Below are 27,020 nucleotides of genomic sequence, written 5' to 3' on the forward strand. Positions count from 1 at the left end.
ATGTACTGCCGATTCATTTAACAAGACATTTGAGAATTTGGACTCTTTTTACTGGGAATGGTACAGTCCACATCAACTTGTTGCAGTTTATTTTTAAAGAGAAATTTATCTTCGGAATATATATAATTCTGGTCGATTTAAATGAGAATAGAACTGCCTAGACCATTTGGGCCTAGGCAAATATATTACACACTATATACTTGTGGTGTGTTCATAATTCAGGAATTAATTCATTTGGACGATTTCCCCTGATGTCCTGATCTGTTTTTACTATATATTCTAAGATGGTTCTGTAAATGATCAAAGTTGGCAGAGGTGGGCGTTGGTGCCCTATGAATATTGTCTGTCCCTGGACAGGAATGAGAATCCTTGACAAGGTTCATAACCACATGCACACCTGGTGCTCAGTGTAGGGCACTAAGCAACATACTGCAGTCAAACAAAACGACTGGCATCTTAGAAAAGTAATCAAGTTTGCTCTACCCCTATGTTTAGTGTAATAAAGTTTCCCAGTCTTCTAAAACGTCAAAGCACTGGGAGAGAGGTGCCCTTCTGCTTAAACTATAATAGTTCAGGACAAATTTATACTCTTATTACACTACACATTGGCGCAGAGCAAACCTTATTTCTTACTTCAATGGGACATTATTCTGCTGGTGATTCGTAAATCCTGATGACAGCCGAGTGGTTAAAGTGTTCGCCTGTCACATCGAAGACCCGGTTCAATTCCCCACATGGGTACAATGTGTGAAGCCCATATCTGGTGTGCCCTGCCTTGATATTGCTGGAATATTGCTAAAAGCAGAGTAAAACCATTCTCACTCACGCAGTGAAAATGGCACCAAATGGATTAACCAGGATACATTGTTTATTCTGGGACACTGAAACAAATGACACTTGGTTAGGGATTATCTTTGCCCCAGACAAATGTTGCTCGGATACAAATCTGCTGATAAAAGTTAAACAGAACCCTGATACAACAAACAAATGTGTACAATCGGTGATGTTTATTGGAAACTACATATGTACTTTTCTTTTACAAAACATGTATGTTACAGTATAACACAAAAATATGTACAACCGGTCATTTCATGTTGGAATCAATGCATATGTTAAAATAACTTTCATAAAACATATGATCAGACAGACATTGTCACTCAAGAACAAGGTATGATCAAAAGCGTCTTTTCAGCACTTTACAGTTTTGATTGTGTATCAAATGCCATAGCATATACCTATGATTAACATCTACAGTCTAGAGACACAAAATCTTCAAAGTTAGCAACAGGACAAAATACTTAATGTGTAACTATTGCTGTGATTTCCTAGGACTATTCCACATGCATACGGCATCACACATCTATATGTTTGTCGAGTAGGGTAAACCTGCTTTGACAAGTTTATCAGTCATATCGCTGTATGTCAGCTTAATGTGGGTGGGAAGCCCGAAGTGATGCAGGTCATTATTGATGTGGATCTGCGATTCCAATCAATAATCACCAGATCCAGTACCCAAGGGGAACAACTGCACCTGGTGATTATTGGGCTGCACTGTACATTCAGGAAGTTATTGAGTTTTGGCACAGGTTGACAATCTACGAATCCAAATACCATCCTAACCCCCTGCCACAAAGATATCCAGCACAGCCACTAACTTTGTCTTCTTCACCTGACTGAAGGCAATCTTAGATTACCAGTTTCACAATTCTATGTTGCAATTGAACCTGTGATAGCTCTAATCCCAGGGCAAACTTACTGTGGGACATTGTGAGTCCTTCACATGATCGTAAACACTACATTCCTCCATCTCCCGTGAATACATGTGTGTGCGTTGTGTCGTCGCTATTCTTAACGAAGAAAGCCATGGGCCTGTTCCAGTAGAAGGAAAACCAGTCAAACAGCACTGGTAGGTGTCACACAAATTCATGCATGGAGCATTGCTCGTGTGGCTGTCATGTGTCATGAGTTACAGATGTCCACATGGAGAGACACGTCACTACCACAGCACCAAGTGATGCATGGAGCAGTGCTCGTGTGGCTGTCATGTGTCATGAGTTACAGATGTCCACATGGAGAGACACGTCACTACCACAGCACCAAGTGATGCATGGAGCAGTGCTCGTGTGGCTGTCATGTGTCATGAGTTACAGATGTCCAAATGGAGAGACACGTCACTACCACAGCACCAAGTGATGCATGGAGCAGTGCTCGTGTGGCTGTCATGTGTCATGAGTTACAGATGTCCAAATGGAGAGACACGTCACTACCACAGCACCAAGTGATGCATGGAGCAGTGCTCGTGTGGCTGTCATGTGTCATGAGTTACAGATGTCCACATGGAGAGACACTTCACTACCACAGCACCAAGTGATGCATGGAGCAGTGCTCGTGTGGCTGTCATGAGTTACAGATGTCCACATGGAGAGACACGTCACTACCACAGCACCAAGTGATGCATGGAGCAGTGCTCGTGTGGCTGTCATGTGTCATGTGTTACAGATGTCCACATGGAGAGACACGTCACTACCACAGCACCAAGTGATGCATGGAGCAGTGCTTGTGTGGCTGTCATGAGTTACAGATGTCCACATGGAGAGACACGTCACTACCACAGCACCAAGTGATGCATGGAGCAGTGCTCGTGTGGCTGTCATGTGTCATGTGTTACAGATGTCCACATGGAGAGACACGTCACTACCACAGCACCAAGTGATGCATGGAGCAGTGCTCGTGTGGCTGTCATGTGTCATGTGTTACAGATGTCCACATGGAGAGACACGTCACTACCACAGCACCAAGTGATGCATGGAGCAGTGCTCGTGTGGCTGTCATGTGTCATGAGTTACAGATGTCCACATGGAGAGACACGTCACTACCACAGCACCAAGTGATGCATGGAGCAGTGCTCGTGTGGCTGTCATGTGTCATGAGTTACAGATGTCCACATGGAGAGACACTTCACTACCACAGCACCAAGTGATGCATGGAGCAGTGCTCGTTTGGCTGTCATGAGTTACAGATGTCCACATGGAGAGACACGTCACTACCACAGCACCAAGTGATGCATGGAGCAGTGCTCGTGTGGCTGTCATGTGTCATGTGTTACAGATGTCCACATGGAGAGACATGTGTTTATTTGATTAATCATAGAACTGTCATATTTTTCAGGCCCCCTAATATTGTTATGATCATTTTAACAACTGCCTTTTCCACTGTTATTTTTCAACCCACACCCTATAATAAATGACCAGTTCCTAAAACCTCCAGAATAGAATTATATATACACAACAATATATTTCCACAGCTCCTGTTAAGTTGGACTCCATACAGGTGATATAATACAAGTGCACAACGACTGTAGTTGTAATTAAACCCCAAGTCAAGATGAAAGATGTCCAGCAATAAGTAGTGTATGTCCAGTACATCACAACGAGTCTGCAGGGAGTGGGACATGCGACAGTGTTAGCTGTTAGCCAGTTGTGTTGAGAAACTGGGTAGTAATTATCCACACAAATATATTGATGACTTAGCATGATCAATCAGTGACTTATTTCATGTTTCAACTGACTTATCAATTCATTCAGTCATCATACAGATGATCCACATCCTGTCCAGAAATCTTCAGGTCACAAATCAGGGAAAGAAGGAATGTAAACAGAACTGTTTCTCTTCATCGACTCCCAGTTCATGGGTGCTTGTTGCTTACAATGTGGAACTTGGATGATGAGTACGCATCCCGCTGTTCAAAGTCATCATAAAAACAATCTTCACTTGTTTCACAAAGTTACCCAGCCACTACTAGCAATAGCGACTGATAGTATGATTATTATCATTATTACTCTAAACATAGCTGGGGTTCTCTGGCCTCACCATCACAAGAAAGTTCTAACAAAAACCCCTCAATGTTGACTCTGCCTTGTTGACTCAGCGATGAACAAATCTATACAAAGATTATAACTGTGATACAAACAGAAATGCTTCTACCTGATTTACAATCAACATGAGGAATCCGCACATGAACTACTATAAAAACAATATTTACATTCATTTTATGAACCTTCCATCTTGAATATTTTAATCTTTCTTATGTGCACTCAATCAACAAGCGTGACCTGGAAATTATTCAAAATATTAATCTCAATAAAATTTGATGTTTAAATCTGATTCAGTAATCTCTATCAAAGACAAAGAAGATAAAGATCTGATCTTAAAGAGATTGTTCAAAGTATCATCAAAATGTGAAAATCGGAAGCAACAGGACAACTGCTGGCGTACAGAACAAAGAATCTCAAAGAAAAAAAGTACAGAATTGTTACTATAGAAAAAGATAATGTAAGTTCATTCTTTATCTGACGTCCTGCCGGCCAAGACATGAGATAGCCACCTTTGTGTGTATAACACCTACTGCTGTGACACTGTGGGCAGACAAGGTTGCCATGTTTGGGACCTTTTCTCCCCAGTTACACCTTCAGTTCGATTTTGCGAATTTTGAACATTTTATTATTATTTAATAAAACAACATTTTCTCCAATTGCAATCATGGTAAAAAAAATGCATTTGAACAAGACATTTTTGCTGTGAGGACATGGAATGAAAAAATTCAACATTGAGTGATAAATAAGTCACAAATTTGTTTCAATGCACTCGTAGATCTAAATACATTGACAGCTTAAAACTGTAAAGATATCAGCTTCCAACTGACCAGAAGTGTGGTCCCAGTCATAGAGTACTCCCACCCACCAACCACAGACCCGCCTAGAGCAGGTGTGGGTGGACCAGTCATAGAGTACTCCCACCCACCAACCACAGACCCGCCTAGGGCAGGTGTGGGTGGACCAGTCATAGAGTACTCCCACCCACCCACCACAGACCCGCCTAGGGCAGGTGTGGGTGGACCAGTCATAGAGTACTCCCACCCACCCACCACAGACCCGCTTAGGGCAGGTGTGGGGGGACCAGTCATAGAGTACTCCCACCCACCAACCACAGACCCGCCTAGGGCAGGTGTGGGTGGACCAGTCATAGAGTACTCCCACCCACCCACCACAGACCCGCTTAGGGCAGGTGTGGGTGGACCAGTCATAGAGTACTCCCACCCACCCACCACAGACCCGCTTAGGGCAGGTGTGGGGGGACCAGTCATAGAGTACTCCCACCCACCCACCACAGACCCGCCTAGGGCAGGTGTGGGTGGACCAGTCATAGAGTACTCCCACCCACCCACCACAGACCCGCTTAGGGCAGGTGTGGGGGGACCAGTCATAGAGTACTCCCACCCACCCACCACAGACCCGCTTAGGGCAGGTGTGGGGGGACCAGTCATAGAGTACTCCCACCCACCCACCACAGACCCGCCTAGGGCAGGTGTGGGGGGACCAGTCATAGAGTACTCCCACCCACCCACCACAGACCCGCCTAGGGCAGGTGTGGGTGGACCAGTCATAGAGTACTCCCACCCACCCACCACAGACCCGCCTAGGGCAGGTGTGGGGGGACCAATACATTGTGAACATCACCCTGGTAGGACACTAGTCAAGACAAGGCCTCCATGTCATCATTAATCAACTCCCTGCTCAAATGGCAAAGACACATGTATGAAGGCCAAGGTCAGATGAAGTCTTTTCACCCCACTAAATAGGACAAATTCTGATGATTGGAGTATTGTTAGGAACTTAATATCAAATGAGGGGTTCCAATGACTGGCACAGTTTCTTTACCACACTAGAGTACCGGTAACTGCAATGTTCAATAAAATATTGAGGTTACAAAGCAAGGATTTACATGGTTCTGGAGAAACCACCCATGAGCAAGTACACACAGTCAAGTCCCGTTAATCCAACATGGTTGGCAGAATATGATTATGTCGGATTAACGAGTATGTCAGATACACGAAATTAAGTTGCATCAACTTTCGTGATCGAAAATCGGACAACTACACGACAGATAACGATAAAATAAAAATGAAATATTCATATTGTTAGCGGAATATGTTTTCTAATCATGCAACCTCTAAAGCTAAACACAGAACTACTGTTGACTGATTAAAGATACTTTTGTAAGCATAGTCTGGAATGGAAGTTGCCAGTTTGAAACAAGTGCCACAAAGCTCAAGAAAGCTGCTTTCTTAGTGGTCAATGTAGACTTCCTGTTAGCCATTTCATTGGTCAGTCAAAGTTTGCGAAAGGTCGTTCTGACGTGACCTGTAATGGGATATCTTCAGCGGTTGCAAGAACTTGTATCTGATTTTTATGAGACTGAGGTAATCTAAGCATGTGATATTTTTATATCCTGTTTGTTAATTCAAAGCTTTAATTGTTTGTTGTTAAGCAAGTTTTTCCATACAACCGTTGGTAATATGCAGCTACTAGCCGACACGTCTCACATCAAAACATGGGGCTGTGTACTTGCAGCGGATCACTGGGTCGGATTAACGAGATTGATTAATGAGTGATTTTGGTAATTCGTTGCAAATTAGGTGTGTCGTAGTCTGAGTGTGAGACTGTGGGATTAACGTGACTATATAGAGCACTGATGTAATCGGTTCCCATCATTTGTGTCAGATAAAGCCGATTGTTGGATTAACGAGACTTGACTGTATATAGTGTTTTATAAACTCATAATGCAGTTAGGCAAATGACTGCACTATTGTTTTATAACTCATAAAAAAATCAACTTGCATCAAGGACTGTTCAATGTTGAGAAAAACAATTAAATACTCTTGAAAAACAATTCCAACCGTACTCTTGGTTTTAACACCTTTAAAGTACACCACTGGACATACTTGTGTTTAAATCCAATACTCCCAAAAGAAAATTGCCAAGTAAAAGTCCCGTGATACTGTATGTCTTAAATAACTTCAGGTATTTACACTTTTCTCCATATTTGAAATTTGCCAGATCTTGTGGGCCAGAAAGGACCTAATCACACATGGCGCTCTCACACTACATAAACACAGATTCATTAGTATCTATCAAATAATTGTTGCATGCAAAATGTTATAATCTCAATTCAGATGTTAATATTTCAATCATTGATAAAGAGTATTTCTCATTGGATTCTCACAGTGGTTCACCCTGAATTATTTCACTGTTGTCAAATCAAACACCACCCCAGAGTGTGAGGCACTATCACTTATCCTTTGTTACTGTGACATGATGCTCATAAGAAGTACGGGGTCTGTGTCCGAGGGGGAATAACTCTCTCATTGTCTGGAACTGCACGGAACAGCTTGGCCTCCTTGGTGTCTGGGTTACTGAAGGAGAGGACGGCAGCGATGTTGCCGCAGCGGTAGCAGTAGTTGGGTGCCGACCACACCGTCACAAGCTTCTCATCAAACATGTATTTGTACCCTGGAAGAGTGAGTATGGTTAGATCAGTATTCCACCAATATCCGGGCAGGGGACAACGGAAATGGGCTTCACACATTTTACCCATTTGGGGAATGGAACTCAGGCCTTCAGCGTCAAGAGCAACCACTTTGACCACTAGGCTACCTCCCCCCACCCTGATAGAGGTAACAGTGAGTAGTGAGTTGTGGCTAAAAGTATTTCCCTTTGTCACTAAGTGGGGAAAAGTGAGTGAGTGAACTGAGATTTTAATGCTATCTTGTTTGTTGTTTAACGTGCCAGCAATATTCCAGCTAAATAATGGGGGTCATTAATCAAACAGGTCTGGACCAGACAAACAAGTGATGGATATTATGATCAACGATCCATGCCATCAGGGTATGATGAAATGAAATCAACCAACTCACTGAACATGACCACCCGAGCACCAAGTTGCTGAGGTTGCTGGGGACCACATCTACCCCAGGGTCATAAGATGGGGGAGGAAAGCCAAAAGTGATGCAGGTCCAAGATTTTTTTTCACTGATAAAACCCAGGCACATCAGGGCCAATCTGAGATTGAACTCAGAACAGGATTCTTACATGCCTAAGGGGCGTAACTCTTCACATCAAACTGCAAGTCTTAGAGAACTGAGACATCCATGCCCTTGGAATCGGTCATAGCAACAATTATACATGAGGGATCATCACTAATGGACGTCCTAGATTGAAGTGTAACAGGGAAGGATGGTACCACTAGGCCTTCCTTACCTTCATGAACCAGCTGGTGAGCTCGGCAGATGAGCTTCAGGTTATTGATGTGGACAAACTGGCAACAGAAGCAATCGTGTTAATGGGATGGTGAATACTGTACAGCAGTTGACATGACACTGTCTCCATGTATGGGACAGAAACAAACAAGACACTGTGAGTCACCCACGCTTCTAGATTCTGGAGGTAGTGTGTCCAAGGTGTTTAAAGGGCAAGTTCACAAGGAAATGAACCTATTTTTCGTGTACTTTTTGCACATTAAAAGTGTTAACCTAGTAGTGTCATAGACAAAAATATAAAAATATCACAATTAATTAACATATTTTTTGCATTAAAACGATTTATATTTTTCACATTTACCAAGTGTTCTATTTCCAGACCAAAAACACCATGGCTTGTGCCCCTTGCAATATGACGTCATTGGTGCCGATTGATAAACACTATGACGTCATCATGCTTTGTTAGAGCCGCTTCACGTGGTGTAAGTACAGGTGTGTGATTCTAGCGTCTCAGATGCCAGCCAGCATAGTGTTATGCTGAGTCACCACTGCGCCGGAGTGTGTCTTAGGCCATGTTGTTTTACCGCAAACTGGTACTTGATATCTTTTGTGTTGAAAATAGACAGGGACCCAGTTGAATTGGCGCCAATTACGTCATAATCTAAGGGGGATAACTCTGGCCTGTTTAGCTCGAAAAACGAAGGCCTCATAACGGCATAGCATTTTCACACTATTTTGAGCTTCCTACTTTCACTGTGAAAAAAATCAGTGTATATTAAGACAGATACTAACTAATTCTAAAATTGCGTTTTGTTTAGAAAAAGAAAGAAAGTGATTTTTGCGTGTACACTTCCCCTTTAACAACAACACCATGGCAACCATGTCCCATGCAGCCAGGGTGGGATGACATGGGATCAGCCACAGGACCTGACTACCTGATGTCCTGCACAGTTGGATGACAAGCATGAGGTGTTAGGGACAAAGTCCCATGTACAGCTTCCACAGGGTGGGATGACATGCGATCAGCCACAGGACCTGACCACCTGATGTCCTGCACAGTTGGATGACAAGCATGAGGTGTTAGGGACAAAGTCCCATGTACAGCTTCCACAGGGTGGGATGACATGTGATCAGCCACAGGACCTGACCACCTGATGTCCTGCACAGTTGGATGAGGTGAGGTGAGGTGAGGTGAAATTGGGTTTAACGTCGTGTCCAAGATTATTGCACTTATATAGCGACGCGCATGCAGGTGTATGTGTGTGTGTGGCTGCTTGTACTAGTCCGGACTGATGCCGATTTATAGTGCTAGCTCACTGAGATACCATGCCGCAGTTTAACATGAATACCCCACTCAGACACAGTATACTGACTCTGAGCCGACCAGTCCTTGTTTTAGCCCCTTAATGCCGAGCGCCAGACAGGGTAACAACAAGTACAATCTTTTAACGTCTTTTTGTATGACGCGGCCCGGGATCGAACCCTGGACCTTCCGCTCTCCGGGCGGACGCTCTACCACAAGACCACGGACACAGTTGGATGACAAGCATGAGGTGTTAGGGACAAAGTCCCATGTACAGCTTCCACAGGGTGGGTTATTGTAACATTGGCCTAGAAAGGTTAGTGATACAAGATAGAAAGGTTAAAAAATAGGAGTAGTAGTGGAACGTGTCTGTGTGTGTTTGTGTTTGTTGTTTAATGCTGCACTGAACAATATACGAGCTACATGACTACATGACATGGTTAAAAACTGAGACTGAACCAGACAATCTAGTGGTTGATATGATGAGGAATGATCCATGCCGTCAGGCTACTATGCCATGCCATTAACCATGTCATTAACCATGTCATTAACCATGTCATTGAGCCTGATCACCTGATCTACTGAGTCGTCTCTTACAACAAGCATAGCTTCCTGGGGACCTATTCGAACCCAGAATATTTGGAAGCCGTCATATTTTGAGGTTACTGAAAACATGCCCCAACTCTCCTTCATCAACAAGATAAAAGGATGAAGCAACCTGCCAAGACCCTAGAGGTAAAAGTCAAATATTGATGGCGTCCCCTGATTCAAATCCTGTAGGAGCAAACCTCAAGAATCCAACGATCCTCCTTAATTTCAAGCACGGATATTAAACTTGAACAAACCTCGTTGGTAACCTTGGCGCCGAAAAGCCAGCCAGCACCTCTTGGACTCATGGCCCATGTGTCGACGTCCTCAGGGTCGGACCACACCAGGTCTGTGTTAGGAGTTAAGGTCCACATATTTATCTGGTCAACGGAACAAGCATTACACCACTCACTCCTATGAGTCTGCCCAATGAGAACAAGCTAAAGATTTTCATTTAAGCTGTCTGAATATTATTCTTTGAGAGCTGTCAAAAGGGGGTTCAATCTAAGAGTCCTCAATTCACTCCAACATGTTATAATTGTTGTTATTTTTGTACCAATTGTGGAGTGGGCATTAATCTATGAGAAGACCAGCGTTACTTAACCAGCCAAACTTGGAGATGGACGACACTACGGTATAGTAATGGATTCCTACGCAGCTCTTGAAAGGATACCACAAAAAGCCCCCTTGTGAGGTATCTCCTGGTTGCGCTCGATGGTACGGATCTGGTCGATTGTCTTGATGTCCGGAGAAAGGCCACCGTGTACACACAGAATGCATTCATCGATGATCTGAAACATAACATTCTGGTTAATAACAAATTACAGTCGAAACAAGACATGCAATATATTGTGGTATGCATCATAATACAGGAATCATTATTGTAATAAATGGCAATACAAAAGCCAGGTCAATACCCATCACTACCAAACCACTACAAATCACCAAATTCAAGGGTCTAGTTTAAGTTTTTTTCATCCACTGACCATTGCTGACCAAATGTCCTGAAAACCAAGCAACAAAGAAGGCCCAAAAGCTGATATTCAGACCTGTATTCATAACCTCAAAGCTAATTTCTAAACATATACCTGCAATAGCCTTGTTGCAAAAACCTGTGGTACTTACAGCGGAGATGGTGAGGAGGTCAAACACGTGTGGTACTTACAGCAGAGATGGTGAGAGGGTCAAACACCTGTGGTACTTACAGTGAGAGGGTCAAACACCTGTGGTACTTACAGCGGAGATGGTGAGGAGGTCAAACACCTGTGGTACTTACAGCGGAGATGGTGAGGAGGTCAAACACCTGTTGTACTTACAGTGGAGATGGTGAGGAGGTCAAACATTGTGGTACTTACAGCAGAGATGGTGAGGGTCAAACACCTGTGGTACTTACAGCGGAGATGGTGAGAGGGTGAAACACCTGTGGTACTTACAGTGGAGATGGTGAGGAGGTCAAACATTGTGGTACTTACAGCGGAGATGGTGAGGAGGTCAAACACCTGTGGTACTTACAGCGGAGATGGTGAGGAGGTCAAACACCTGTGGTACTTACAGCGGAGATGGTGAGAGGGTGAAACACCTGTGGTACTTACAGTGGAGATGGTGAGGAGGTCAAACACCTGTGGTACTTACAGTGAGAGGGTCAAACACCTGTGGTACTTACAGTGAGAGGGTCAAACACCTGTGGTACTTACAGCGGAGATGGCGAGGAGGTCAAACACCTGTGGTTCTTACAGCGGAGATGGTGAGGGTCAAACACCTGTGGTACTTACAGCGGAGATGGTGAGAGGGTGAAACACCTGTGGTACTTACAGTGGAGATGGTGAGGAGGTCAAACATTGTGGTACTTACAGCGGAGATGGTGAGGAGGTCATACACCTGTGGTACTTACAGCGGAGATGGTGAGAGGGTGAAACACCTGTGGTACTTACAGTGGAGATGGTGAGGAGGTCAAACACCTGTGGTACTTACAGCGGAGATGGTGAGGAGGTCAAACACCTGTGGTACTTACAGCGGAGATGGTGAGGAGTTCAAACACCTGTGGTACTTACAGCGGAGATGGTGAGAGGGTGAAACACCTGTGGTACTTACAGTGGAGATGGTGAGGAGGTCAAACACCTGTGGTACTTACAGTGAGAGGGTCAAACACCTGTGGTACTTACAGTGAGAGGGTCAAACACCTGTGGTACTTACAGCGGAGATGGCGAGGAGGTCAAACACCTGTGGTACTTACAGCGGAGATGGTGAGGGTCAAACACCTGTGGTACTTACAGCGGAGATGGTGAGAGGGTGAAACACCTGTGGTACTTACAGTGGAGAAGGTGAGGAGGTCAAACATTGTGGTACTTACAGCGGAGATGGTGAGGAGGTCATACACCTGTGGTACTTACAGCGGAGATGGTGAGAGGGTGAAACACCTGTGGTACTTACAGTGGAGATGGTGAGGAGGTCAAACACCTGTGGTACTTACAGCGGAGATGGTGAGGAGGTCAAACACCCGACAGCAATATCTCCAGGCATTGGCGTTCCCATACTTTGTCTGACACTCATCTGGAAGAGATATCATTTACTCAATATGCAACAAAATATTCAGTAGCAAGCAGACAAGTACTCAACATGTAGGTACCACATCCAGGGTGTCAGACACAAAACTGTGCATCCTATACACAAGAACATTGAGGATGGAAGTAAAATTAACTGCACTGCAATTATCATTGTGTAGTGGCCATGGAATTCCTGCGGAGGAATTCGAAACGGGGACCTTCTGATCCAAGGGCAGACTCTTTTTCCACATTACCATATGGGCAAAGAGGTCAATTCAAATGCAGAATGCACATTGAAAGGTAACCATTGTTTCTATTAAGATAAGAAATACAAGCAAAGATGAGATTGTAAATTTAACATAAAATTGTATATTTAAAAATCACACTATGCATTTATTCCTTCTTCTTTCGATCCTCATGTGGAAACAAAAGTTCTAGCTTCTAAGAAGATTTCGCTGAAACACATCCCAGCATCACCATGGTCACCACCCCAACAAATGGGTCCTGTGCGTGATGACCTTCCACGATATGATCACCCTACTTCCCCTGCCACATCATTGTCTTTCTTAGGGCTGAAAGGCTAGAGGGGCTGTGATGCAGGAATGGTTGGGAGGGCATATAGTGTAGGATAAGTATATAAATATACAATCCCATGTAAAATTTACAAATATTTCAACTTATTCGATTTCACACTATGCATTTATCCTATGGCTGGTCGGTAGGGTGCCGATAACCTAGCCTTAGAGACTACAACTGTTCGTGTGAGCTATACATGAGGAAACTGCTGCTCAACAGTGATACAAATAAAGACTCTACAGGGTCTCCGGGCAATCAGTTCTACAAGACAGACCACGCCACTATATCCGATGGACAGCAGGGTGAGCCACCTTGGCATATCTTTTAATGCTTAGTCAAAGCCATCCATCACGCTCGTGGGATGCTGAGATGGGAAGAGGAATGATAGACAACATCCACAAGAGGATCATCCAACCAATACTGAGACATCAATTGCCTAAAGTAGAGATGAGCAGGTAAGGGCTTGGGACACCGCCGATATGGACGTGTGTTGCGGCGACTTCGATGTTGAAGACCAGAGTCTCCACAGACAAGCTATTTGAGAAGGATTTTGTTAAATTCAGAAAGAGATTGGTAACGGGTAATGAAACATGGGTCTACCACTATGATGCTGAGTCAAAACGTCAATCCATGGACCAGGGAGCGCTGGGAAGGTGGCCTGGATGAGCTATCCTCTAGCAGAACTGTGCAGACATCTGAGACTGTAGGATGCTCCATCGTAGGTGTGGTAACAAGCACAGTTGGGAAATCTGGTTTTTCCGATTTGGCGGGAATGTCATCAGTGAGGAAACTGTCTGAGATATCATCGTCTTCAACCGACAAGGAGGGCATGGTAGACGCAGGAGGTAGTTTCGTTACAGCAACAGTGGAGGGGACAGCCGGCTTGGTGACTGCTGGGTTTCTGGGCAGAGGAAGGCCCGTGTTTTGTGTCCTTAAACTTTAACAGGCGCTCAACATCACGTTTGTGGCATTTATGCAGATTTACACAGAAAGCTTCCTCTGAAAGGTCAGAACACTGGGAACATCCGTGGTCCTTGGAGCAAAGGTTGCGGCAATCACAGCAGTCATCATGAGGATCTGCAGTGGAGTAAGTTGTCTGCAAGTGGCACCTGTTCTGTGCTATCCACAGGGTGGCAGTGAGAGTGAGAATGATGTGAAAGGGGTAGTCAGGTGATCATGTCGTGTAAGGTTACAATGCATGGAATTACAGTGCACGGCCCATTTGTTGGGGAGGTGACCATGGTGATGCTGGGATGTGTTCGGGCAAAGTTTTTTAGAAATGACATTCTAAATGGCATTTTGTGTACATGTTTTTAGAAGCTGGAAACTTTGTTCAAGTACATTTCCACATAGGGATCAAAAGAAGCAGGAAATACGTAGTTTGAGAAGGGATAAGCTTAAGAATTGTCCATTTAGAGCTTCAAGGAAAGCTTCAAACAAGGAAATCAGCACACAAAATAAGCAAGTGTTTATGTCACAGTGGTTAACTTTGCACTCCCAAAACTTACTGCTGAGTCCTCAAGAGTCACAAACAGACAGGCCTAGGTGCAGCCATGACATGACAACAACCTGTTCTATATTACCAGCAGCTTCAAGATGAAACTGTGGTCCCTTAGCCATGCTGACACTGAGCAGAGAAGGTGAATAATGCACTTGAGTCTTACCATAGAACCCATAGATTTGTGTGATCTGGCGACTTTCGTGATTTCCTCTCAATAGAACAATCTTGTCAGGCCACCTGGAATGGAATGATTGACATAAATACCAACATTTATAGCAAATTTCGGTTGACTGTGAAGTGGCTACAAACATATTTTTCACTGTGGCTGTCATAGCAAACATTTGAGTCAAATTATTTTCAATTTTGTTTTGTGGTAACAAGTATGTTAAGTTTCAGCTTCATGAGAGCAGTGGTTTGAGAGAAGATGTTCACTCAGCATAGGCCACAACAGGATGCATTAAAAGTTAAAAGTTCATCAAAGGCTAGGGGGAGAAGGGACACTTCAGCAAAAATAGAACACTTCAGGGGTGGAATGTACCAACATTCTCTCAGCTGACACCAAGAAGATCAAACAGATGTGTGTCAGGTATGTGTTAACCATGTGAATTGTAAGATCCAACCTCTTATTCATCCAACAAGATTAACAGCCAATTAGTTATTATGAAGGTGAAACTCACTTGGCCTTGAGAGTGAGCAGCAAGGTGAAGGTCTCCAGACTGTAGTACCCACGGTCGACAAAGTCCCCCTGAAACATCCCAGCATTTTGAGTAAGACAGCCCAGACACTGAACAATGCAACAGCGCTCATTACTGCAAGACCAATGCAGCCTCTGTCTCAACTTTTAACTTCTGTGATTCACAGACTCTAGTTTCAGATATCATATCTTGTGGATAGGAATGGAATGTACAGTGGTCAGCGTTGAAAGCAAGTATCTTGAAAGTCAAGATGTTATAATCTACCTTTCCATTTACAAAAAGACAGGTGTTAGTGTTCATTCAATTGTGCTGGTCATTACAGCAACATAAAGACATATACGATGAGTGTAGGTTTTGTTTGTTTGTTTGTTTGTTGTTTAACGCCGCATTCAGCAATATTCCAGCTATATGACAGCGGTCTGTAAATAATCGAGTCTGGACCAGACAATCCAGTGATTGACATCATGAGCATCGATCCACGCAATTGGGATCGATGACATGTATCAACCAAGTCAGTGAGCTTGACCACCCGATCCCGTTAGTCGCCTTTTACGACAAGCATAGTCGCCTTTTACTGCAAGTATGGGTTGCTGAAGACCAATTCTACCCCGGAATCTTCACGGGTCTATACGGTGAGTGAGTGAGTGAGTATGGTTTTATACTGTTTTTAGCAATATTCCAGCAGTATCATGACAGGGGACACCAGAAATGGGTTTCACACATTGTACCCATGTGGGGAAATTTAAACCGGGTTTTCGGTGTGACGAGTGAATGCTTTAACCACTAGGCTACCTGACCGCCCCACACACATATAGGGACCTCACTCACCATCTCCCCCAGGTTTTCGGTGTGACGAGTGAATGCTTTAACCACTAGGCTACCTGACCACCCCACACACCCATATAGGGAACTCACTCACCATCTCAACAGTTTACACATCTAACCTCATATAAATAGAATTGTCATCTATATTTTGCAAATCTGATGAATGTCCATCTAATTCTAACGTGCAGCAGCAGTGTTTGAAACAACTGCCTGCCTTGAGGGTCTCCTGGAGATCTCCTGTAGATCTCCTTCCAGGCCAGTAGTTCAGGGTCCCGTTCCTCAAAGTGATCTTAGCACTACGATGATCGTAAACCTATGTTAAAGTATTGGACTTACGATCACCTTAGTGCTAAGATCGCTTTGAGGAACGGGGCCCAGGACTGTACAGGTCTTCACAGCCTGCAGTTTGTTTAGGGGTTGATTTATGTGTCAACACATCATCTAGATTTCTGTTTCGTTTTTCTTGATGAATATTTTCAAAGTCATTTGACGTACTTACACCATGCACACATTAACTTCCCGAATCAGTGTCTACTGCAAAAGATATATTCATACAACAATGAGGCTTAGGCATGCAAAGCCTTTTGAGTTTACTACACCCATTTCATTTATGTAGAAGAAACTGTGAGGCCACAAAGGCCCACTGCACGTGAGTTTACCATGAAGATGTAGTTTGTGTCTGGCATCTGCCCCCCGGTCTGGAACAACTCCATCAAGTCATAGAACTGAAACACATCATCAAGAAAATGTGTCTTGATTTAAAGCAAACTCTGGGTTGTAAAGAGATAACTAAAACAACATTTCAGAGTCTGGTTATCTGTTGTACAAAGGGTTACCTGAAACCATTGTCAGTGTCACTGGGTTAGAGTCTGGTTATCTGTTGTACAAAGGGTTACCTGAAACCATTGTCAATGTGACTGGGTTAGAGTCTGGTTATCTGTTGTACAAAGGGTTACCTGAAACCATTGTCAATGTCACTGGGTTAGAATCTGGTTATCTGTTGTACAAAGGGTTACCTGAAACCATTGTCAGTGTCACTGGGTTAGAGTCTGGTTATCTGTTGTACAAAGGGTTACCTGAAACCATTGTCAGTGTCACTGGGTTAGAGTCTGGTTATCTGTTGTACAAAGGGTTACCTGAAACCATTGTCAGTGTCACTGGGTTAGAGTCTGGTTATCTGTTGTACAAAGGGTTACCTGAAACCATTGTCAGTGTCACTGGGTTAGAGTCTGGTTATCTGTTGTACAAAGGGTTACCTGAAACCATTGTCAGTGTCACTGGGTTAGAGTCTGGTTATCTGTTGTACAAAGGGTTACCTGAAACCATTGTCAGTGTCACTGGGTTAGAGTCTGGTTATCTGTTCTACAAAGGGTTACCTGAAACCATTGTCAGTGTCACTGGGTTAGAGTCTGGTTATCTGTTGTACAAAGGGTTACCCGAAACCTTTGTCAATGTCACTGGGTTAGAGTCTGGTTATCTGTTCTACAAAGGGTTACCTGAAACCATTGTCAATGTCACTGGGTTAGAGTCTGGTTATCTGTTCTACAAAGGGTTACCTGAAACCATTGTCAGTGTCACTGGGTTAGAGTCTGGTTATCTGTTCTACAAAGGGTTACCTGAAACCATTGTCAATGTCACTGGGTATCAGGCTGGTGTATTGTCTAGGCAATTGACTGACAAGATTGTCCTCAAGATTGTTTTCAAATATGGTAATATTGGGAGAATACTCATGCACACTCTATGTAACAAGCATACTGCTGCATTCAATGACAAAACAACAACAGATATACAGAATCTCACCCGAAGGGCTTTTAGTATCAAATACATTAACATGACTCAAGAAACATTTAAAACTCCATCCAGGCTGGCAGAGGTGTTGAAAATGTAGTAACAATAGAAAAACAGGTGCGTTAAGTCAAAGGTTGCAACTGAATAAAAAATCAAAACATGCCAAAAACATATTATGTTATTCTGGAAACCACATACCGTTTTCGACGTAATAATAGCCCAGCTTTAATAAGCGCCCACAGCAATATTTGCTCATATATTGGCTAGAGAACAATCCCAATTAGCACCCCTTCCGATTGATCAATGAACACTTATTTATTCTTGTATAATATGCACTCGTGTGTTATATGCACCCTTAATTATGGGCAATTAAATTCTGGAAAATATATCTGTCGTGTATAATACGCACAGACTTTTCTTTTGTATCTTTTCAGGCTGTCAGCATAAATCCCGAAATTTACGATCTTTCAACTCTCTTTTTTCTCACCAAAATCATATTGTAATAAGAGTCCCCTATTTCTAATTTTGAGAGCACCCTGGGCGCTTATTACGTCAAATACAGTACTTAATGTACTTGCTCCATATCAAATTTCATAATGATAATGCAAACCCAGCCTGAGTAATGACCAAATAGAAAAAAGAAGATCATGTCAGCGGAAGAAACTAACATCTTTAGTGTGCTAGTCCATATAATGATAACATATAGCAAATACCCTTAAAAATGGTTAATTTCTACTAGTCCTTATGATACACCTTAACTACTGGGCAGTTTGGCATGGACTATAGGACAAGTGCCAATTTCTAATGCTGCATGTGAATCACTGTTGATGTGAATCACTGAATCATGGGAGCACTGTTTAGAGACATCAAAGATGTATGGTAAGTTTCAGCTTCACAAGCAAACATCAAGCTCTTATAAATAGAGGTTATCACGCGAGTGTGTTTGGGGATGGTAAATATCCTGCATTAGGAATAAACATTGTATTTAGCGAGCCTTGGCGAGCTAAATACATAGTGTTTATTCCTAATGCAGGATATTTACCATCCCCAAACACACAAGCGTGATAACCTCTTTATCATATAATGTCATTCTTTAATTCTGTGCTTCAAAATCGCTTTCCCTCTCTCATAAACATTCCCGAAACATTGCGAGTTTTCCTGGAATGTGTGTATTAATATTTATTACGTCACAGTGTAAGTGCTGTGACAGTCGGACAGTGACAGTAGCCAATATAGTTCCAACTGAAATCTGTTTCTTATACAGTGGCGAAGCAACATATTCGCAAAACAACAATTGTTTTTCCTTGCATTTCGCGGCAATCCATCGGTCTGTCCGCTAGAGTAACTGCCCTTTGTCAAAGGGGAGCTACTCTAACCCTAGTCTATGAGACATCACGGCCACGTTCAGACGTTGTTGACAGTGGGTCTGTCCTGTCATAGCGTTAAGCAGTGTAGTCAGATGTACACACAGCGACAAAACGAAACAAGGTAACAATTCAAACATATTTCGGCCAAATCCAACTATTTTAATTTGTGGAGAAGGTTTCAAGCCGCAGAGGTCTACAAGCACAGATATGGCTACTGATCCCTCTTGGCTAGGCCTCGTGCCCTCGCAAAATTATTTCTCCAAAGTTGCCAAAACTTATAAAATGCCTTAGCTACGTCACAGTTAGACACAGATTTTCAGTATATTAGACTGTTCTTTTGATAATGATAGCAATTATCTCTGTAGTTTATCAAGATTCCCGATGGTTAATTCTGACTCGATCGCCGAATGACAAGGGCGATGCCATGTTTGTTTATAAACACTGAAAGTAGTCCATACTTGACCTTTGATATTTGCATCTCTATCCGCATATGACCCCAACGGATATCGTTTTTATCCGTTGGCTTTATCCTGCCGAGAAACCTACCCATTATATGATAAAGAGTTATATCCTGTATACACAGTCAGTAACAATAAACTGACATGCACACAGAGGTGATAATCAAGATAATGCGCTATGCATTCAACATGTCCATCACAACCAGTCATCAACTTGGTTTCTAAGTTCCTGTTCAGTCATACATCATGTCATAAGCTTGCACTAATCATGCTAATCTAGCAATATTGGAAGCAAATCAGTCTTACACAAGGTACTGATGTCAAGGTACATAAGTCTATGTCCTACAAAATGAACTGATCTGAAACTCTGCATACAGTAGTCCTACCAAATAGTCGTGCTTCACAGAGAATCACAGTCAAAGTGATGAAGCTTGCCAGAAACTACTGCAAACTGTATACAGCAGCAGAAATATACTCCTCTAAAGAGTGACACAGTTCCGACATAAAGGTGTTTTGTTGTGCAGTTGGAATTAATGCCACCAAAAACACTCTTGTTTAATCTTCGAACTCGGTGAATTTCATTTCTTGTAGATCAGCATGAAAACAAGCAGTTGGAATTTAGAAACTTTGCAGTGTGCTCCCCCCCTCCCGTTCAGTAAGAGTCAAACTTTTCACTTCTGAATGGCCACGTTACTTTTGATTCACACTTTGCAGTAAACATGTCAAGTTCACATTCTACATGTTTATCTTCATTTCTTCTGTGAATTTCTGAAATTAATTGATCCCATGCTTAGCACTGACACAAGTACTTCAAGAATAGGATTTCTGAGGATGAGCATGATGAGTGAGACTAACTTTACACTGCTCTACACGGATGTGCCCTCTTTATCAAACCTGGGCCATTGTCGTGATGAGCAATACACCGTTGTGCCCTCTCTATCAAACCTGGGCAAATGTCGTGATGAGCAATACACGGTTGTGCCCTCTTTATCAAACCTGGGCCATTGTCGTGATGAGCAATACACGGTTGTGCCCTCTCTATCAAGCCTTGGCCATTGTCGTGATGAGCAATTGCCTTAACCTATGATCAAATGGCTATACCCATTTTACCGGAAACCGGCACCTGGAAGTTATTTAACAATATTATCCACATGATTTCAACATTACGAATTCTGTCATTGGCATTCTCATACAAGATCTTCTGTACCCTAATTATGCTAGGATTGTTGCAGTCCAATAAAACATGTTATTTTTTATGTTTTATTCTGCTTCATTCTGGGCCAGACAATGCAGTGATCAATTTTGTGAACTACAATCCACACCTTCAAAGTGCAATGATTGGCTATCAACCAAGTCACTATGCCTGACCATTTGATCCATTTGGTTGCCTCTAATGACCAGTGTAGGATGTTGGGAACCTTTTCGAAACTGGAAATCCCTATGGGGAGACCAGCATAGGTTGTTGGGGACCTATTCTAACCTGGAAATCCCTATGGGGAGACCAGCACAGGATGTTGGGGACCTATTCTAACCTGGAAATCCCTATGGAGAGACCAGCACAGGTTGTTGGGGACCTATTCTAACCTGGAAATCCCTATGGGGAGACCAGCACAGGTTGTTGGGGACCTATTCTAGCCTGGAAATCCCTATGGGGAGACCAGCATAGGTTGTTGGGGACCTATTCTAACCTGGAAATCCCTATGGGGAGACCAGCACAGGTTGTTGGGGACCTATTCTAACCTGGAAATCCCTATGGGGAGACCAACGTAGGATGTTGGGGACCTATTCTAACCTGGAACTCCCTATGCGGAGACCAGCGCAGGATGTTGGAGACCTATTCTAACCTGGAAATCCCTATTGGGAGACCAGCATAGGTTGTTGGGGACCTATTCTAACCTGGAAATCCCTATGGGGAGACCAACGTAGGATGTTGGGGACCTATTCTAACCTGGAAATCCCTATGCGGAGACCAACGTAGGATGTTGGGGACCTATTCTAACCTGGAAATCCCTATGGGGAGACCAACGTAGGATGTTTGGGACCTATTCTAACCTGGAACTCCCTATGCGGAGACCAGCGCAGGATGTTGGAGACCTATTCTAACCTGGAAATCCCTATTGGGAGACCAGCATAGGTTGTTGGGGACCTATTCTAACCTGGAAATCCCTATGGGGAGACCAACGTAGGATGTTGGGGACCTATTCTAACCTGGAAATCCCTATGCGGAGACCAACGTAGGATGTTTGGGACCTATTCTAACCTGGAAATCCCTACGGGGAGACCAGCGCAGGATATTGGGGACCTATTCTAACCTGGAAATCCCTATGCGGAGACCAGCGCAGGATATTGGGGACCTATTCTAACCTGGAAATCCCTATGGGGAGACCAGCGCAGGATATTGGGGACCTATTCTAACCTGGAAATCCCTATGCGGAGACCAGCGCAGGATATTGGGGACCTATTCTAACCTGGAAATCCCTATGCGGAGACCAGCACAGGATATTGGGGACCTATTCTAACCTGGAAATCCCTATGGGGAGACCAGCACAGGATGTTGGGGACCTATTCTAACCTGGAAATCCCTATGGGGAGACCAGCGCAGGATGTTGGAGACCTATTCTAACCTGGAAATCCCTATTGGGAGACCAGCATAGGTTGTTGGGGACCTATTCCAACCTGGAAATCCCTATGGGGAGACCAGCGCAGGATGTTGGGGACCTATTCTAACCTGGAAATCCCTATGGGGAGACCAGCGCAGGATATTGGGGACCTATTCTAACCTGGAAATCCCTATGGGGAGACCAGCGCAGGATGTTGGAGACCTATTCTAACCTGGAAATCCCTGTGGGGAGACCAGCACAGGTTGTTGGGGACCTATTCTAGCCTGGAAATCCCTATGGGGAGACCAGCGCAGGATATTGGGGACCTATTCTAACCTGGAAATCCCTATGGGGAGACCAGCGCAGGATGTTGGGGACCTATTCTAACCTGGAAATCCCTATGGAGAGACCACCGCAGGTTGTTGGGGACCTATTCTAACCTGGAAATCCCTATGGGGAGACCAGCGTAGGTTGTTGGGGACCTATTCTAACCTGGAAATCCCTATGGGGAGACCAGCGTAGGTTGTTGGGGACCTATTCTAACCTGGAAATCCCTATGGGGAGACCACCGCAGGTTGTTGGGGACCTATTCTAACCTGGAAATCCCTATGGGGAGACCAGCGTAGGTTGTTGGGGACCTATTCTAACCTGGAAATCCCTATGGGGAGACCAGCGTAGGTTGTTGGGGACCTATTCTAACCTGGAAATCCCTATGGGGAGACCACCGTAGGTTGTTGGGGACCTATCCTAACCTGGAAATCCCTATGGGGAGACCAGCGTAGGTTGTTGGGGACCTATTCTAGCCTGGAAATCCCTATGGGGAGACCAGCGCAGGATGTTGGAGACCTATCCTAACCTGGAAATCCCTATGCGGAGACCAGTGAAGGTTGTTGGGGACCTATTCTAGCCTGGAGACCCTTGGGTGTAAAACCTGTGATAGGTTTTCATGCAGCAACTCACCTGGCCATGAATGTCTCCGCACACAGTGACTGGAGTGGACACTGGCTGGACATTCGACTCCTCCAGCAGCAACTCACACACCATGTCACACAGTTTCTGAAAATACACAACACATATTTCACTTCTCAAGTTAATCAATTCAAACAAAATAGACAATCCATACACGAAGTGTACTACCAGTAGTACACACACACCTTAATTCCTGTATACATGTACATGATGTATGTGGTGTACCCATCTGTGTCTTTGTGTGAATCAGTGTGTGAGTGTGAGTGTGAGTGTGAGTGTGAGTGAGTGAGTATGGTTTTACTCCACTTTTAGCAATATTCCAGCAATATCACTGCGGTGGCCACCAGAAATGGGCTTCACACTTTGTTCCCATGTCAGGAATCAAACCTGGGTCTTCGGTGTGACTAGCGAACGCTTAAACCACTAGGCTACCCCACCACCCCTGTGCGAGTGTGAGTGTTTGTATATACATTTTCATGTGTCATTCTTGTCTATTGTTCAACATACATCATTACATGTGAGACACTTATAAATTTTTCTTCTTCTTCTTCTTCTATAGAAGACCCTTGAAGATCCAGGTAGAGAAAAGGCCTTTAGCAACCCCTTCTTGCCGTAAGAGGCAACTATACTTATCATAAGAGGCGACTAACGAGATCTTGTGGTCAGGCTTGCTGACTTGGTTGATGCATGTCTTCGTACCCAAATTGGGTAGATCGATGCTCATGATGTCAATCACTGGACTGGCTGGTCCAAACTTGATTATTTACAAACCAATGTCATACAGTTGGAATATTACCGAGTGAGGTGTTTAACAACAAACAAACCAATCTTCTATAGAAACAGAATTTTGACTCGCATCTTTTTGTACTGTACTCCAGGTGATTAGAGTATAATCTGATAACTTTAACTTTAATTTTTCTGTGTTTCTGAAGTCCTTCTTAATTAAAGGTATCAACATGGCAAGGCAAGAACCTGCATGTTATTTTTCATTTTAGATGTTATTTATAACAAATCATAAACAATAATTATATCTATGTTAATTGGGTAACTTAGTACATGTGGTGTAGGTGCATGAAATGAAAACATAAAACAATATTTCTAAAATTATCTTAACTGATTGTCAATTTGGCATGTTGGGTATGGTAGGTGAAGAACAAACTCAAAAAATTATTTTTGGAATGAAAAGTTAAAGGGTTTATTATTAATAAAGGCTGAAGTTAGATCTAAAATGTTGTTAGCAGACACAGCAAGAAGAAAAAACTACATTTATTTTTATATATTCAATGCTTGATGGTACCATGGGTGCTTTTAGTCCATCTGCCGATAGCCACATGTAGTCAGTAGAATGATTCATCAAGGTAAAATATCTGGACGCCCTGACTGATAGTTATGAATGGTTCGGAGATAATGTGACCTCAGACAGGATGGAATATTTTCCCCTGAAAGTGCTTGGTCATCGCCAAGCGCAGTGTATCGAAATCCCATCTCTTGGAGAGCAATAGTTAGTGCAGTTAACATTAATTGTATCTTTAATTCCTCACAAATTCTACTACAACAGTACAAGTCAGGGTTATCTTCTGCTCATAAAGCTTTACACTAAATGCCTAATCACCCTGTATCAAAGCTGTCTAATATCCTTTTACATCCCAGTTTTGTTTTTGAGACCACCACTATACCTGTTTTGTTTTATTTATCATACCGTAGACTTGATGGTATGAATTGAAAACCCAACAGCTTGGGCAGTTCAATAATTCCCCCTATCTAAATAAACTAAACGTTTTCCCTCTATCTCTCTAAAGTGTAAAGAACTTGTATGCATTTCCCAGTACAGACGCCATATCGTGTACCATGGTTATGGCTATGCAAGTGTAATGTAACATGCATCATCGGAGCAATGTTAACAAAATAAATAGTCCGTTTCAGACAGCCATCACTGGACTTAGAATAAATGTAAACTTCCTGTTTTCATTCGAATTTGTCTCCTGTAAACTTGTCAATAGGTCTCATTGTGACTGAAATACTTCAAACCACAGGTAGGTCGATTGGTAGTTACTCGATATTTCAATAACAACAGTGTGGAAAATTATATCCTTTTTTAACAGACAAAAAGCAGTTTTCTAGCATTTCCAACAGGACTTTAATATTGACTTTTTGCAACATTAAATACAGAGCTGAGGGAAAATGCATGAAAAAGGCTAATATTTCCATGTAAGTGAGGAAAAGTTACTCAGAAAGTTTGAACCAGGATGAGTTTTCAATCAACATGATCAAATGCCTTACTACTCTTGTTGTCAGCATGGACCCTAAATATAGTCGTATTAAGTGTCCATGTTGTCAGCAATGAGGAAAGTGAGTGAGTGAGTGAGTGAGTGAGTGAGTATGGTTTTACGCCGCTTTTAGCAATATTCGAGCAATATCACGGCGGGGGACACCAGAAATGGGCTTCACACATTGTACCCATGTCGGGAATCGAACCCGGGTCTTCGGCGTGACGAGCCAACGCTTTAACCACTAGGCTACCCGACCACCCTCAATGAGGAAAGACTTCATATATCAGAATTTGCCCCTATCGGAATTGTTCTCACGTTTTGATACTTGAGACTACATTTAAAATGATTTCAGAATCAGAAGGAAAATGACGATTTAGATTCTTAGAAATGCGAAAAATCATATCTGGGTAAAGGTATTTCTTTTCACAGATTTCATTGAACATACTGCCAAGACATGGTCAGTATCAAAGTTTGATAAAGTCTATCAAAATTCTTAAAGTTTTGTGTATGAAATCTGTATGACATTAGGCCTAATTTAACCATGCTAACACATTTTACCGCACAAAAATACCTTTAGACTTTATCATGTTAGTAAACAACTCACTGTGGTGAATGCCACCTGTTTTTCTCACATATCAATAGAGAACTGTGACCTGACAAATATTGCATAAACGTTGATTAAATACGTAAAATACTTGATCTTGGCGTTTTGCAATGCTAACCATGTAAATACTGATAACATTTCAGACCTACGTAATTTTAACATAGCAAAATTAGGGAAGTGATCGAAAATAGGACACTTAATTTTCAGAGACCGTTTTAACAAAATGTGTGCCTTTATACAAAAATCTATCTATTCCAACTTGACGTTGACACCCACACACTCATCACTGCCACATCGTACCTTCAAATCATTTTCTGGTAAATATTTGCACTGTTTCGCAACCTCAATCCACTTATCTACGTCCGCCATTTTGTTGCCTCTTGTCATCACGAAATGAAACGAAGCCTGCGATTGGTCAGGAAAACCTAGGTCTCGACTTGCTCCCAGTTTTATTAGGTGTCAAATCGGCCGTCGTAGCTAGAAACACCTTGGCCCCAATGAGACAAAAACATGTTCACAATGACAAACGCTCGCCAAGTTTCACAGGAATTACGTGGGCTACTACCGAATACCTTATTCTAATTCAAAATAGGTGAACCTTAAAAAGCTTTTGGTATACAAATGTAGCTCATTCTCTAAAACATCAAAAATCGTAGTGATAATTTTATGAAAAATACCAAAATACCAAAGCACAATTTATCAATTTAAATTTAGATTATTTAGCTTTGCCACACGCGTTATAGAGAAAATGGCCCAATGCAAAAACTGCCCAAGACAGTTTTGAGCAAATAGCCTTAATTGTTGGGTGAAAATGGCCACACATTTGGGACTTGAGGAT

General features: G+C 43.0%; 2 protein-coding genes across 2 annotated transcripts; one reads left to right on the top strand and one right to left on the bottom strand.

The window, feature by feature from the left end:
* Positions 1-992: 992 nt before the first annotated feature.
* On the bottom strand, positions 993-26,612 carry LOC124150348 (serine/threonine-protein phosphatase 6 catalytic subunit). Its single transcript, XM_046522337.2, has 10 exons — positions 26,483-26,612; positions 23,300-23,395; positions 16,786-16,851; positions 15,284-15,351; positions 14,770-14,843; positions 12,457-12,536; positions 10,660-10,777; positions 10,244-10,335; positions 8,097-8,154; positions 993-7,349 (listed from the first exon to the last, which is right to left on the bottom strand). The coding sequence occupies exons 1-10, from the start codon at positions 26,567-26,569 to the stop codon at positions 7,159-7,161; spliced, it is 930 nt and encodes a 309-aa protein (XP_046378293.1). The 5' UTR covers positions 26,570-26,612; the 3' UTR covers positions 993-7,158.
* Positions 3,708-5,561, top strand: LOC125372373 (gibberellin-regulated protein 14-like). Its single transcript, XM_048382151.1, has 2 exons — positions 3,708-3,727; positions 4,706-5,561. Exons 1-2 carry the CDS (start codon positions 3,708-3,710, stop codon positions 5,559-5,561), a joined length of 876 nt encoding a protein of 291 aa, XP_048238108.1.
* Positions 26,613-27,020: the final 408 nt, after the last annotated feature.

The sequence above is a fragment of the Haliotis rufescens genome, unplaced genomic scaffold, assembly GCF_023055435.1.
Source record: "Haliotis rufescens isolate VD_foot unplaced genomic scaffold, xgHalRufe1.0.p SCAF_4, whole genome shotgun sequence".
NCBI classification, from domain to species: domain Eukaryota; kingdom Metazoa; phylum Mollusca; class Gastropoda; order Lepetellida; family Haliotidae; genus Haliotis; species Haliotis rufescens.